General features: G+C 33.9%; 2 protein-coding genes across 8 annotated transcripts; both read right to left on the bottom strand.

The window, feature by feature from the left end:
* Positions 1–1,769: 1,769 nt before the first annotated feature.
* LOC21391853 lies at positions 1,770–8,880 on the bottom strand. Of its 5 annotated transcripts, XM_024175246.1 has the most exons (5): positions 8,843–8,880; positions 8,593–8,701; positions 3,395–3,594; positions 3,201–3,240; positions 1,770–2,180 (listed from the first exon to the last, which is right to left on the bottom strand). In XM_024175246.1, exons 2-5 carry the CDS (start codon positions 8,651–8,653, stop codon positions 2,098–2,100), a joined length of 384 nt encoding a protein of 127 aa, XP_024031014.1. In that variant the 5' UTR covers positions 8,654–8,701; positions 8,843–8,880; the 3' UTR covers positions 1,770–2,097. The 5 variants fall into 5 exon arrangements, with proteins under 5 accessions (XP_024031014.1, XP_024031018.1, XP_024031016.1 ...); XM_024175250.1 differs by lacking the exons at positions 8,593–8,701; positions 8,843–8,880 and adding an exon at positions 7,052–7,481 and having other exon boundaries at positions 3,377–3,594; XM_024175248.1 differs by lacking the exons at positions 8,593–8,701; positions 8,843–8,880 and adding an exon at positions 3,698–4,174 and having other exon boundaries at positions 3,377–3,594.
* A 1,739-nt stretch (positions 8,881–10,619) lies between these two features.
* LOC21391852 lies at positions 10,620–13,214 on the bottom strand. Of its 3 annotated transcripts, XM_024175244.1 has the most exons (5): positions 13,084–13,214; positions 11,754–11,948; positions 11,556–11,595; positions 10,900–11,015; positions 10,620–10,795 (listed from the first exon to the last, which is right to left on the bottom strand). In XM_024175244.1, exons 2-4 carry the CDS (start codon positions 11,943–11,945, stop codon positions 10,933–10,935), a joined length of 315 nt encoding a protein of 104 aa, XP_024031012.1. In that variant the 5' UTR covers positions 11,946–11,948; positions 13,084–13,214; the 3' UTR covers positions 10,620–10,795; positions 10,900–10,932. The 3 variants fall into 3 exon arrangements, with proteins under 3 accessions (XP_024031012.1, XP_024031010.1, XP_024031011.1); XM_024175242.1 differs by having other exon boundaries at positions 10,620–11,015; XM_024175243.1 differs by lacking the exon at positions 13,084–13,214 and adding an exon at positions 12,026–12,054 and having other exon boundaries at positions 10,620–11,015.
* Positions 13,215–15,131: the final 1,917 nt, after the last annotated feature.

The raw sequence follows: 15,131 nt of genomic DNA, 5'->3' as shown, positions 1-15,131 counted from the left end.
CCCCTATGAGGAGGGGTGATTGTGACAACTATCAATCCCTTAAGGCACAAGGCTAAGAAATGGTAAGTTGTCCAGTCCCACATCGCCTGGGGATGAAGATAGGTCCTGATTTATAATGAACGATACCACCTCCTTGTTGGCCACATTTCTAGTTGGATAGAGGCTCTGATATCATATGTAACGACCCACACCCCCACCTGGTATGATATTGTCCGCTTTAGGCCTGACTCCGCACGGTTTTACTTTTGAGCTTCACCCCAAAAGGCCTCATACTATTGGGAGGTGGTGTCATTACTTATAAACCAGAACCCATCTTCATCTCCAGGCGATGTAGGGCTGCACAACTTACTCTCTCTTAGCCTTGTGCCTCAAGGGATTGATGATTGTCACAATCACCCCTTCTCATGGGGGCCCAACGTCCTTGTTGGCTACATTTCCGGCTGGGTAAAGGCTCTGATACCATATGTAACGACCCGCACCCCAACCTGGTATGATATTGTCCGCTTTGGGCCTGAGTCCGCACGGTTTTACTTTTAGGCTTCACCCTAAAAGGCCTCATACTATTGGGAGGTTGTGTCATTCCTTATAAATCAAGACCCATCTTCATCTCCAGGCAATGTGAGACTACACAACTTACCATTTCTTGGCCTTGTGTCTCAAGAGATTGATGGTTGTCACAATCACCCCTCCTCATGAGGGCCCAACGTCCTCGTTGGCCACATTTCCGGCTGGGTAGAGGTTCTGATACCATATGTAACGACCCGCACCCCCACTTGGTATGATACTGTCCGCTTTGGGCCTGAATCCGCACGGTTTTACTTTTAGACTTCACCTCAAAAGGCCTAATACTATCGTGTACCTACACATTCAATAAGTTCAACCCTTAAATTTGAAATCAAATGTTGATCGCCGTTTGGCCTCACAACGACTAAAATCCTAGTTGATGGTTGAGGACTTGATCACCTCTCAGGCTCATAAATTCCTAGACTCTCTACGAGATTATGTAAGTGTCGATCTCCTCTCAGACTCACAACAACCTAGATTATGTTTTTCAATTTCGAACTATGAAATGAATATCTCTCAAGCATCAAAATCACAAATCTAAAATCACATAACTTGGAAACATTAAGCATAGAGAAACATAAATAAATCAAAATGAAATTTAAACTAACAATTGACAAAATATTCAAAACATAGTTCAAATAAAATTACATCAAGTCCTAGAATATACAATCTATAACCAAAATTACAAATTCAAGAACAAAAACTAAAAACTACAAAGAAAAGGGAGAAGGAAAAGAAAACTCTTTGTGGAGATGAACTTCAAGCGTTCAACTCTTCAAGACTCTCTCCCAAGCATCCTCAAAGAATCTCTAACTCCAAGCTTTTCTCTCTAGAAATTTTGTGCCTCTTATCCTCTCTTAAGTTGGAAACTAGGGTTTCTTTTACTTAAGTATGCTCAAACATAGAGAAATCTCAGTCACCCTCATCCAATGGTCCAAAATTGGCCATAAAACAAGTATAAAGAATTCTAAACCAACTTATGATTTGGAAATCTTTTAGCATGACAAGTAGGTGTTTTCATTGATTCTATAACATTCTTTTGGAAAAAGTTTCGGCTCAAGTCTGGACACAGAGCCAATTAGCCACTTTACTTGAAATTACTTAATAAACTCTTGTAGGCTTCAATGCTTGATCTCAGAAGCAATCAAAGTTTCTAAAAATACATATATCTCCTGCTTCGCACGGGGAAAAAAATAAAACACAAAAAACAAAACAAAAAAAGAGAATGTAACTCAATGCATATGAACAAAAGTGCAAACATCTTTGAGCACAATTTGTGTTCGATGACATTGCATGAAGGTTAGCTCAAGACACTTCACTCTATCGCTTTGATAAGCAGCACAAAATCACGGCGCCAAATCCCAAGATTGATATCTCTAAACTGTTGATACAATTCTTGTCTATTATTTAATCGAGTATAGAAGGACTATATCACTGTATTAGAAGATGGATCATGGCTAAATGAGTCGACAAATGCACCTACACTTTCTTTATTGCAGCCAGTTAGCTTCGCAAGGGCGAGTTCCCCACACTTCACCCATTGCCTCCGTCGCCCTCACGTGATTGGTAGAAATCATTTGGCCGTACAATGTTCACCTCTTCAAACTCATTGTCATCTGAAAGCAACAGGGAAAATTATTAACTCAAACATAAGGTGACAATTTAAAGTACACGCACTTATTGGGAAAACTTTTTTTTTTTTTTTGGATGAAACCTTACAATTTTAGGAAAGAATTCTTGCGAGTCAAAATCACAAATGCCACCAAATTACTAGACCAGAAACAACATTCTTTTAATGCCTTCTGCTAGTAGTTGTTTTTCAATCATCACTGTAAGTTACTAAGGATTTTTACTCTCAAGGATACCCCACTCGATTACTCTCTTCCGGCAGAACAAGAAAGAAGAATATTGAAGTGCCATCTAAGTATTAAGTGTCTAGGAGCTAAATTCCTCTAAAAGTCACACCGACATGTTAAAACTTAATTGCTTGAGATGGTCCTAAAAGTTGGCTAAAACAAGGGTAACATGCTCAACACAGAAAGGAGCATCCGAACAATAATCGAGTACTTTCTCAGGACACTTTGTAACTGAAAAACTTTGTCTCCTTCGTGTGGCTAAAACAGGTCAGGTTCTTAAAAACTCTATCACTGTTTATACAGTGGAATACACTTGAGAGTTGTAAATGGAGGTTTTCTGAAATATGAGACATATAGGCCTCATTCACTTCGCGGATTCGAGTTTTTAATTCGAGCTGAGATGTGACATTTTTTTAGAACTTTTTACTGTAGCAGAAAAAATTAGATGTGACATTTTTTGAGAACTTTTTACTGTAAAAACCTAAAACTGAAAACTCTAATCGGTGAAATAAATGAGTATATAGTTGCAGTAACATTTTCAAGAATCATCATATCAGGCACCATGACACTTCAACAGAAAAGGAGGGGAAAGTAGGTGCAATCTCTTGACAGCACAAAAATAGATTAGAACAGCAGAAAGTGACAACTATTAAAACTAAACATATCAGCATCTGCCTTAACAAAATAGATATTAAAATCATTCATATGATTTGTGATTTTGACTGCCAGTATTCATATGAGATTAGGGGGAAAAAAAAATAAAGGGATAAGAAATACAACCTTTTCTCAAAGTTAATGCCACGACAGCATCATTTTCCACCTGAAAAGGCATAAAAAATTACACTCAAACACATTAACAACAAATGTTTATAATATAATATCCTCCTCGTGATAATGAAATTTAGTTTTGAGTAACCAGTACAAGAGAAAACAAAATATAATCAAATAAACTGTACGCAATAAAAGACTGTTGCCTTCTCATCTGCCAATGTCTTTTGATCCTCCAGTACTTGCCCTGTTTGCCCGTCGCTCATTAGGATCAAAGACTGATCATTTACTGCTTGATAAATAAGAACATGCAATTTCTGTTTGATACCCAAAACAGTTTCAGTCGGTTTGCACTGGATAAAGTAAGTTGTCTTATTACGCTTCAAAGGATACATCCGAGAGAGAGCTGCAAAGAACACATAAAGCATAACTATAAAAATAGTTGAACCTTTCTGGAGATGAACAGAAGAGAGAAGAAAAGCAGAAAACCATCATGTATTTAGTTGTACCTATATTTCATCCATTCCCTAATCTAAGTATATGCCCAGAATATCCCACAATTTAAGCAAAAGCAACAAAAACTCCATAGACCTATTTTGAAGGGTCGAAATGTGCAAATATATTTACGAGATGAGTACAAATTTAATCTTCTTTGGGTATTAGTAGCAGTAACTTGTTACCCAATCATCCTAAAGATCTGGAAAAATAATCACTTCGTTTTCTCCCCCTTGATTTCCAACAACAAATTTCGACATTGGGAAATAAATGCACAAGAAATTATGCGACACTCTGAGCTTAAGAGCATGTTTGGTAGGAGAGAAAAGTGGGAGGAGGGAGAGGGGTGAGAGAAATAGTGAGGATTTTGGGAGCTATGGTCGTTTGGTAGGAGAGAAAAGAGGAGGAATGTGGATTAGACGAGTGGTTTCAAATCCTTCAAAGAAGACCAATTTCATTAATAGTGGAAAAAACTAGGGAGTTTCAGGTAATTTTCGCAGGGCTCTGAAGCAAATGGCTGTATTTTTTTTTTTTTTTTTTTAAAGTTGTTTTGTATAAAACCCAAGTTTAATGACCGTTTTAAGAAATGGTTAATCAATGACGGATGGAGTTCTTTTCTATTAGTGATTAACTTGTCCACCATTGATTGTTTTGATGATCTTTCACTGATCACTAATCTAGTAAGTTATCAACCAATATCAATTAATAATTTATCGATCCACTAATGATAGACTATTGGAAAATATTAATGAGGGGAAAAATTAGAAATATCACTCAAAATGGTAAAAAATATTATTCATGTCATTCTACTTAAAAATAAATAATTATTATTTATTTAATAAGAAAAAAATAAAAAGATAAAATGACACGTAATTATTTAAAATGATATAGATAGCAAATTTTTTTAAAAAAAATCATAACAAATCATGTACTTTTCTCTATCAATGATTGATCATTCTAAAACCCAACTACAAAAAAAAAAAAGAAAAAAAAAAAGGGAGAAAAAACAGCCTTTCCTTTCCGCTACAAAAATAAATAGAAGTTTTCCTTTTAAATAAGAAGGGATGTCTCCCCTCAAAAAAAAAAAAAAAAAAAAAAGAGAGCCCAAAATTGGCCATTAAAAAAAAAATGTTTTTTTTTCCAAAACTTACTAAAATGCGATTTTTAGTAAAGCATCCCAAAATGTGATATATCATCGAAACTTCATTCTCAATATCTTTTTCCTTTTATCATTCTTGCTCAATTGCAACTAAATTAGGATGCAAACAACTGCACTGACGAATACTAATAGACTGGAAAAAAAAATGAAAGAAAAAAAGAAACACACACACACACACACACATCCACATTCAAAACTGGTGGATATATCTATTTTCGTCGACAAAATTATAAATTTGGCACAATAAAACGATGAAAATTAGGTTTCTACTTTCCATGCGATGCACACTGATATATACCAACTTGATGTACATATTACAGAAATTACTTGCACAATTTCTAAGAAACTAAAACATATTTGTTTCACAACTCAAGTTGTACTATTTGTCCATTTCCAGAACTCCGGTTGGTGTGGCGGAGGAGATAGATAAATTAATGAGGTATTTCTTGTGGAAAGGTTTTTCTGAGGATAGTGCCTCTCATCTTGTGGCTTGGGAGCAAGTGTGTAAACCCAAAAAGTTCGGGGGGCTGGGTATCGGTAATATTAGAAAAAGGAATGAAGCTCTCCTAGCAAAATGGTTATGGAGATTCCGTGTAGGAAGAGATTTTTATGGCATAAAGTCATTGAAGTATGGGTTGGATAATAACGGTTGGTATGCTGGAGCAGCAGCCTCTAGAGTCACCTTGGAAAGCTGTTCAGTCTGTCTCAGCTCGGTATTTTCAGCAAGTTAAATGGAAGATTGGTTCGGGTGAGATCATCATATTTTGGGAGGATGTGTGGTGCAGTGAGATGCCTTTGAAGTTGAAATTTCCAGCATTATATCGTATCTCTCCCTTACATAATCAACCGATCGCGGACTTTGTTTCGTCGTCTAATTTTCAAGAGAGTGGGGTTTGATCTTGGGATTTTCAGTTTTCAAGAAATTTGAGGCCTCTGAATTAGTTTCAGTACTGGAAGGAGTAACTCTATGCAGTGTTCTTGAGGATCGGAGGATTTGGTTTCCAGATTCAAATGGGATATTTTCTGTTAAAAGTCTTATTTTTCTTTGCTGACATTAGAATCTTCAGCTGATTTATTTGATAAAATTTGAAAAAGCCATGTTCCCTCTAAAATTCAAGTTTTTTGTTGGCTCCTACTTCTTAACAAATTGAACACTCACAATTTGATGCAGCGTAGGAGTCCTTATCTTTCATTATCCCCAGGGTGGTGCGTTCTTTGCAAGGAGGTAGAGTCTGCTAATCACTTGTTATACATTGTTCAGTATCTCATCAAGTATGATCTTCGTTGTTAAAGGAATTCAGGCTCTCTTGGGTTACTCCGACAAATTGTTTGGAGTTGCTTGAATTTTCTTCTCCGAGTAGTTTTAGAGTCCATTTGGTATCTAAATTCGTTCCCTGATTCGAATCATGGTTCATGATTCGCTACAGTATTTTTTCTCACAAAAAATACACGTAAATTGAAAATGGTTCTAATCACATGATTTGAATCCATGAACCAAACGCCACATTAGTCTTAAAGGTTGAATTTTATGGAAGGTTGCTCTCATAGCTACTCTTTGGAGTATTTGGTTATAAAGGAATAGCAAAATTTTTGAGGGAGATCGGAGGATAGTTGAGTATTATGAGATAATGTAAAATGCCGGGTCTCAACATGGGCTAAGAGACCATTTTTTCATAGTGAGTTAGATGCTGGGCACCATATCTGTAAAATCTCTGATTTGATTATTCTATCTATCAGAGCTTGGTTGTTCTAGTTAGGGAAACCAAATTTTTATCAATAAAACTGTGTTTCTTTTCCCAAAAAAAAAAAAAAAAAAAAAAAAAAAACCTCAAGTTGAGAACTTGAGTTGTTTATGTGAGAGAGAACACTGTAACAAAAAAAGTAGAATTTAAATTTTATGAGAAAAAATATTATAGCAATAAAACTTGAATTGTGAAAAGAATCATGCTATTACTCTTCGGATCTTTGCAATAGCGCTTGTTCACTCTGTTACAAAAACATACTGTTCACTTTAAGAAAAACTCCAAATCACATTAGTAGATCAATGATTGGCAGTACTTTCTAAGAAATTGGATACGAAGATTGAAGGAGACAAGCCCTCAACAGCATCATGAGAACAAGAAAATTTGCAAGCAACACCGTTATAAACAAGAAAAGATGAAGCAAGCAACACCGTTATAAACAAGAAAAGATGAAGCAAGAAAACCACCTTAGCATCAGTAGTACTCTCTTCCTCGCAGCGAAACCAACACCGTTATAAACAAGAAAAGATGAAGCAAGAAAACCACCTTAGCATCAGTAGTACTCTCTTCCTCGCAGCGAAACCAGGCTCCTAGCATACGAGAAACTCCAATATTCTATATATTTAGCCTTGAGATTGTTGATCTCTCTAAGCTTCTGGCTATGGATGTCGCAAGAGCACAAAACTCCCGATTCTTTTTTTATAAGCAGCTCTTCATTGTTCAAACATTACTCCAAGAATATGAATCTTTGACACTATCATAACAGTTGTCCATCACCCATATTTCATAGGACATCACTTGTTCATCACAGAAAGAGTAAATCACAGCAACAGACTCATTCCACACTCTAATGCTCCATCTAGTTGGTGCAGTGCAAGCCGGTATCATTATGCTATGAAATACCTCATTGCACAAATCAAGGAAAGGATTATGCCCTCACGAATAAACCAATAAACAACTCCATTTAGGCAGACAGATTTTTCGGAAGATGGACAGCGATCAACTACATCATAATTGATCTCTCTCCAAGAATGAGTATTTAGACAGTACACCTCAGCTCTAAAAGATTTGCTCAAACACTCAGGCCCAAATATAACAACCTTGTAGTCATTGGATTTTGGATCATAGCCGAACCCCACTTCTGTGAAGACAAATTCATGGCATGGTTTTGGGAGAAGCTTGAATTCCTTGATTGCTGGGTTGCATAAGGTAAAGGTACCCGAATACGGATTAAATAGGCAAAAGATGCCATTACAATGATACCGCTCTGTTCCATAACCCGTATAATTGTAAGTCCGAATAGGCAATAAGCTTAAATCCTCAGTAAAAGAATGAATGTCGTCATCAGCATTGTCATCACTTAATACATTGAGCAACGAGAACACCAAGCATTTGTGTGTTTTCACCTCTCAGTGGCAGAAGTGGTCGCCACTGAAAAGTATGCGTGTAGAAGACATGGAATTTTGGAAGTGCTTAGCCACGAATACTGGGTCTTTGATGAGACTTTTGACAAGGATAGACGCAATTGAATCGTATTAGAGACTTAGGAGGCAATCAAGACATGATCTCCACCAATAGCTCCTTACACAGATTGCAAGAAAATGGCGCCTTTTCTGCTTTTAAATCAAAACAGAATTGGCAAAATCGATTCCAAATACGAAATAAGAACTTGAAAGTTAATGAAGGTGAAACTGAATGGAAACTAATATGCCAACTTTGTCTTTAAAAAAAGAACAGCAAAAAGTCCAAATTCCACTCGTAATTTTGAACTCAAAACCCATTTGTTTTCATCCCCTAACGGGATGAAAAGGAAACTACAATTTTAAAAGAAAAAATATAATATACATAAAAAAAAAATTCACAGCGATTTCACAATTAAAAAAAAAGGTAACAAAAATTATAAATAGAGACCTGCATGGAAATCTTCGGCTAAGAAGAAGCCTTCTTTATCTTAACTCAAATAATTGATAAAAAGAACAGAGTTAAGGGAAAAAAAAGGAAAAATGACCTGAAGTTTTGCCATTCAACTTCATCTTCATGGTGTTACTGCCACCAGGTTCTGAATCCATAATGTTTTCCGTTAAGTTTACAACAGAAATGCCAAGCTTCTTTTCATTCTGCACCATTATTAACACATCAAAATCCAACTTAAATTTCTTAGTTAAAAAGATGGTAGTCATTCATTTTCTTTTTCTTTGTTTCCATTCAGAAATTCAAATGTACATCAAATGCAGAAATAATTTGAGAGGGAAAGGAACCTGAGAACAGGTACAATTTGAGAGGCGCAAAAGTAACTTAGCGTTCTCAGCCTCTAGCTCCTGTTTGAACTAGAAAACCCGCCATTAAAACCCTAATGTGGAAACTCAACCGAACTTAGGAGAGAGAGAGAGAGAGAGAGAGAACCTGAATTCGGAGTTGGAGAGAGTTTATAATGGCCGTTTGGTTCGTACCTTTATGATTCTTGATTTTAGCATTTCAATTTAAATTTTTTATGTAAAAATAGTAACAGATTTAAAATTTTAGGTTTAAACGCATAAAGACCTTATTTATTTCACCGATTTGAGTTTTCTATTTTAGATTTTTACAGTTAAAAATTCTTACAAAATATTATATTTAACTTTTTCTTCTACAGTTAAAAACACATTTAATTTAAATTAAAAACTCAAATCTGCAAAACGAACGAGACCGAAATAAATGAGCCATTTTCTCCGTCCGCAGATTCCTTGGAGTTCGACATAATGGATTGCTCCATCTCCTTTGAGTCGAGGAAAGTCTGTCCGTTTTTTATTCTTTCTTTTTTTTTTTTACTTTTTTAAGGCACTCTCATAGAATTCTCTGGAGCTTTAATTACGACTTATTTTATTCAACAATTCAAACGGCAGAGATTTAAATTTTTTTAGTTAGAATTATAGAATTTGAATTGTGGTGATTTTGATTATGATTCGAACCGGTGTTTGAATATGCAAATAAATTATAATTTAAATTGTAAATAAAAACTGTCACTAGAATTTTATAATAAATCTTGTAAAACCTCATTGTAAATGATATTAAAAAATATATAATATGGGTGGGGATTTGTTCCATTTTTCATTATAAACACATTAAAAAAATCATCTCAATCAAAATTAAAACGAAAAAATTATGAATTTTTAAGATTGAAATTGAAGAGAGAGAAAAAGTTGAATCTGAAACCGTTAAACTATTGACAACAATTCGAATTATTAGAATTTAGAGGGAGGATGAATTCTAAAAATCAAGGGTTTGAACCATTATTAATGGTTTGAATTGCATTTCAATTTTCCTCTCCCCCATTAATTTGAATCTTGAACTAAGCTTTGAATCCTAACCAGCAGTTTGAGTTGTTGTAAGAAACATGACATTAGTTTTTCCACTCCAAATTTCAATAACTAATGTAATTTTTTTCTCTTTATTAAATTCTTACTTCTACTATTGTTGTTGGTTGCTAACCCTCAATGTTCCTTAGGTCAAGTAAATTAAAGAAAAAGTTAGGTGTAGTAAAAAAGATGATAACTTCTATTAGGTAATTACACTTCCGTGTGACTGCAGAAAAGAAGCTAACAAAGTAACTATTTATAAGATTGTTTAGCATCATTCATTGTTTATGTGATACGTGTTATTTTTAAAAAATTCTTTATGTAAGGACTTTTTGTTTTTTTAAGAAGATTGGGAGAAAACAAAAAAAAAAACCCAAAATTAAAGTTTAAAGAGCATTTTGTGACAAAAGCCTACAATTTAAGAAGAAACATGAAATTTGGCTTTTTCTAAAAATAAAAAATAAAAAAAATAATGACTTTTCCCATTTGTGAATTGTTCGGTATTCAACAAGTTAGTCCCAAATTTTTTTTTGTTTTTGTAAATTATTTGGTAAACTCTTGTAGGCTTCAATGCTTGATCTCAGAAGCAATCAAAGTTTCTAAATATATATATATATATATACACACACACACACGAAACAGCTTTAGTAACTAATCTCCTGCTTCACACGAAAAAATAAATAAATAAATAAAACGCAAAAAACAAAACAAAAAAGAGAAGGTATGTAACTCAATGCAAACGAACAAAAGTACAAACATCTTTCAGCACAATTTGTGTTCGATGACCATTGCATGAAGTGTTGGCTCAAGACACTTCACTCTGTTGCTTTGATAAGCAGCATGAAATCACGACGCCAAATCCCAAGATTGATATCCCTAAAGTGTAGATACAATTCTTGTCTATTATTCAATCGAGTATAGGACTATATCACTGTATTAGAAGATGGGTCATGGCTAAAAGGGTGGACAAATGCACCTACACTTTCTCTATTGGCAAGGGCGAGTTCCCGACTTCACCAATTGCCGCCATCGCCCTCACGCGATTGGTAGAAATCACTTGGCCGTACAATGTTAACCTCTTCAAACTCATTGTCATCTGAAAGCAACAGGGAAAATTATAACTCAAACATAAAGGTGACAATTTAAACTACACAAACTTATTGGACAAATTTCAAAAGTTATAAGGTGTTAAACGTTTTATAAACACCTTGATCCCTGGTCTAACTCGTCCTCCAACTTTCAAAGGATTCATCTATTACCAAACCAGAAAAAACATTCGTTTAATGCCTTCTGCTAGTAGTTCTTTTTCAATCATCGAAGTGTAAGTTACTCTAAGGATGTTTATTCCCAAGGATACCCCACTCGAATATTCTCTTCCAGCAGAACAAGAAAGAAGAATATGAAGTGCCATCTAAGTACTAAAGTGTCTAGGAGCTAAATTCCTCTAAAAGTCACACCAACATCCTTGATAGCAAAAAACTAGATTAGAACAGCAGAAAGTGACAACTCTTAAAACTAAACTGATATCAGAATCTGACTTAGCAAAATAGATATAAAATCATTCATATGATTTGTGATTTCGACTGTCGATATCCATATGAGACTAGGGAAAAAATAAAGGAATATGAAACACAACCTTTTCTCAAGGTTAATGCCACGACAGCATCATTTTCCACCTGAAAAGGCATAGAAAAAAAAAATTACACTTAGCACATTAACAACAAATGCTTATAATATAATATTCTCCTCACGATAATGAAATTTAGTTGAAGTAATAAGTTTAAGAGAAAATGAAGAATAATCAAATAAACTATATGCAATAGTAGATTGTTGCCTTCTCATCTGCCAATGTCTTTTGATCCTCCAGTACTTGCCCTGTTTGCCCGTCGTTCATTAGGGTCAAACACTGATCATTTACTGGTTGATCAATAAGAACATGCAATTTCTGCTTGATATCCAAAACAGTTTCAGTCGGTTCACACTGGATAAAGTAAGTTGTCTTATTACGCTTGACACGGATATACATGGCCTGTATAAATATGAAAGGATACATCAGAGAGAGAGCTACAAAGAATACATAAAGCATAACTAGAAAAATAGTTAAACCTTTCTGGAGATGAAATACAGGAGAGAAGAAAAGCAGAAAACCATCATGTATTTAGTTGTACCTATATTACATCAATTCACTGATCTAAGTATATGCCCAGATTCCAGAATACCCCACAATTTAAGGAAAAGCAACAATAACTCCTTAGACCTACTTTGAAGGATGCAAATGTACAAATATATTTACGAGATGAGTTCAAATGTAATCTTCATTCGGTATTACTGAGGATTAGTGAGGATTTTGGGACCTATGGTTGACAGTCGAGCTTAGAGCTTGTTTGGTAGGAGAGAAAAGCGGAAGGAGGGAGAGGGGTGAGAGGATTAGGTGAGTGATTCCAAATTCTTCAAAGAAGACCAATTTTATTCTCTACAGATATGGAGAGAATAGGGAAGAGAATCCATACCAAACTAAATAAGAGAAAGGTCTCTTTCCTATCCATTTTCCAACAAATTTCACAAATCTCAAAGAAAACTCACAAATATGAACTTCTAAGAATATCCAACTATTTAAACTAATACAATTCTTCCAAAATAGTAAAATATTAAAAATAAAAAATCATAAACAGCTATCAAGCAAACCAAAGAATAGCAATTTTCACCTGTATCAACCAAAAATCACAATAGCCAATTCCGAACACATCAATCATTATCAACAAATTCCACAATAAAACGAATTCCATATTCTGATTTCTACTTCATAAATTAGAATTTCAAATACAAAAATTCTACAATCCATAAACCACAACTTCAACTTCAAACAAAAACGACGAACACAATTGAAGCGCATTTTCATTCGTATAGTCAACAGCGGAAATCTCCATTGTTCGCACTCTCAATGTCCCCATTTTGCAAATTATAACAACGACATAATAAGCCAAATGACCATTATCATCCAATGAGCAAAGATTTCCATTCCTAAGCAAACCCACTTAGAGATTTGTAAAATCTATGAAATCCCGATCATAGAAACAAAGGGAAATGAAGAATCATAACAGAAACGTTTCCTGAAAGACCACAAAATCCCAAATTCAAACGAAAATTACAAACAGAAAACTAACCGTGGAGGAGCTGGGCTTGAAATCGGTGGATCAGGGAGAAGGGCTGACTCTCAGGCTTCTTTTCGAGATGCACCGAAACCAAGGCCGTGATGTACTAGGAAAACTAAGAGCCTGGTAAAGGGATTCCTTGATTCGAATTATAATCGTGATTTGTTAAAATATTAAAAAAAATATATATATAAAAAATAATTATAATTATATTGTTTAATTTATGAATCAAACGAATTTTAAGTTATAATTTATTATTTTATTCTTAGAGAAAATAATAATAATAAAAAAAAACCATCTTTTGTCTAAATATTAACATTTTTTCCCTCCCATTATAAAAACCCCAAAACATCCTTTTATTTGAAAAATCAGTCACAAAATATCCACTCAAGCAATTAAAGTTTAAAAAAATATTAAGATTATCCTTCCGATCTATATTAAATGTTGTTTTAAGTATGAATAAACTAATACATTAAATAAAAAACTTTTAAAAGGTTCAAATAAATATTTTAATCAAATTAATATTTCAATTATTTTGAGAATTTTTAAAAAATTGATTTTTTTTAACATTTGGCTTAATAATGTTTTAAATTGTATTTGATATAGACTTCAAAAAAATTTGTATTGATATACGTTGAGAAGGATAATCTAGCATTTTTAGAAATTAAATTGTTTCATATGATATTTTTTAGACTACTTTTTTTATCACGGGGTATTCAAAAACTTTTAAAAGGTTCAAATAAATATTTTAATCAAATGACTATTTCAATTATTTTGAGAATTTTTTAAATTTTGATTTTTTTTAACATTTGGCTTAATAATGTTTTAAATTGTATTTGATATAGAGTTCAAAAAAATTTGTATTGATATACGTTGAGAAGGATAATCTGGTATTTTTAGAAATTAAATTGTTTCATATGGTATTTTGAGACTACTTTTTTGAACACTGGATATTTTTGATATGATTCTATAGATACATAGAGTATTTCAAGTATTTGTGTAATAAAAGAGATAAAAGTGGTATTTAGACAAAGAGAAAATAAGGAAAATAACCCTTAAAATAGGTACCCAAATTTATTTCTACCCCTTAAAAATTAACTTATTGATTTCTACCTTTTTACAATTAAAATAATGAAAATAGTTAAATTAAACATTTTTAAATTTTCAAAGTTACCCTCAATGGTCCATTAAATAATTATAAGATATGCCGACAGTCTCCCGTTGCCAGTCGGCGGTTCTCCACCGTCCACCGGCGAGTCTCCGACCGGTTGATCAATACCTGACATGTTATTATCCATAACCTAACAGATTACAATGGCCACTGGCAGGTCTACGACCAACCGCCGGCTATAATCTATCAGGCTATGATCCATAACCTGACAGATTACACCAGCGCCGGCCATAATCTATTAGATTATGATCCATAATTGATAGATTATGCCGTTCGCCGGTCGTCGCGCTGGCCATAGTCTATCAAGTTTTGATCTATAACTTGATAGATTATGTCGGTCACCGTCGTCAAACATTGTATGACAAGTTATGATCGAGAAACTGCTAGTTTATGCTTCATAACCTGACAACTTACGCTTCATAATTTGTCAATTTATGAGACTATGATCCATAACCAGCCAATTTATGATCCATAAACTATCAGATTATGTATATAACCTGATAAATTATGCTTCATAACCTGCCAGATTATTAAACATAATATGCTACATTATGTTGTTTTTTCAACCAATTAGATTAAAAGCAACAATAATCAAATTAAAAAATTCAAACACAAAAGAAATATTAAATAATCAACTAAGGTCCCGTTTATTTCACCAATTCGAGTTTAGAATTTGAGTTTTGCTACAATAAAAAACTCTAAGAAACATTCACATCTAATTTTTTTACTACAGCAAAAAGCTCTCACATAAAATGTCATGTCCCAAAACAGGGGTTAGTGACGTGGAGGCTCGTTTAGAAGTTAAACATAGTTAAGAAAGTAATTAAACATTTGGAAATACAATAATCAAAACTAAAAGTAAAATATTAAAGCAATTTCCAAACAAGCC

Source organism: Morus notabilis, unplaced genomic scaffold (assembly GCF_000414095.1).
Source record: "Morus notabilis unplaced genomic scaffold, ASM41409v2 Scaffold680, whole genome shotgun sequence".
NCBI classification, from domain to species: Eukaryota; Viridiplantae; Streptophyta; class Magnoliopsida; order Rosales; family Moraceae; genus Morus; species Morus notabilis.
Note: the sequence above shows the minus strand (reverse complement) of the source record. Positions and strands in the feature narration are given on the sequence as shown.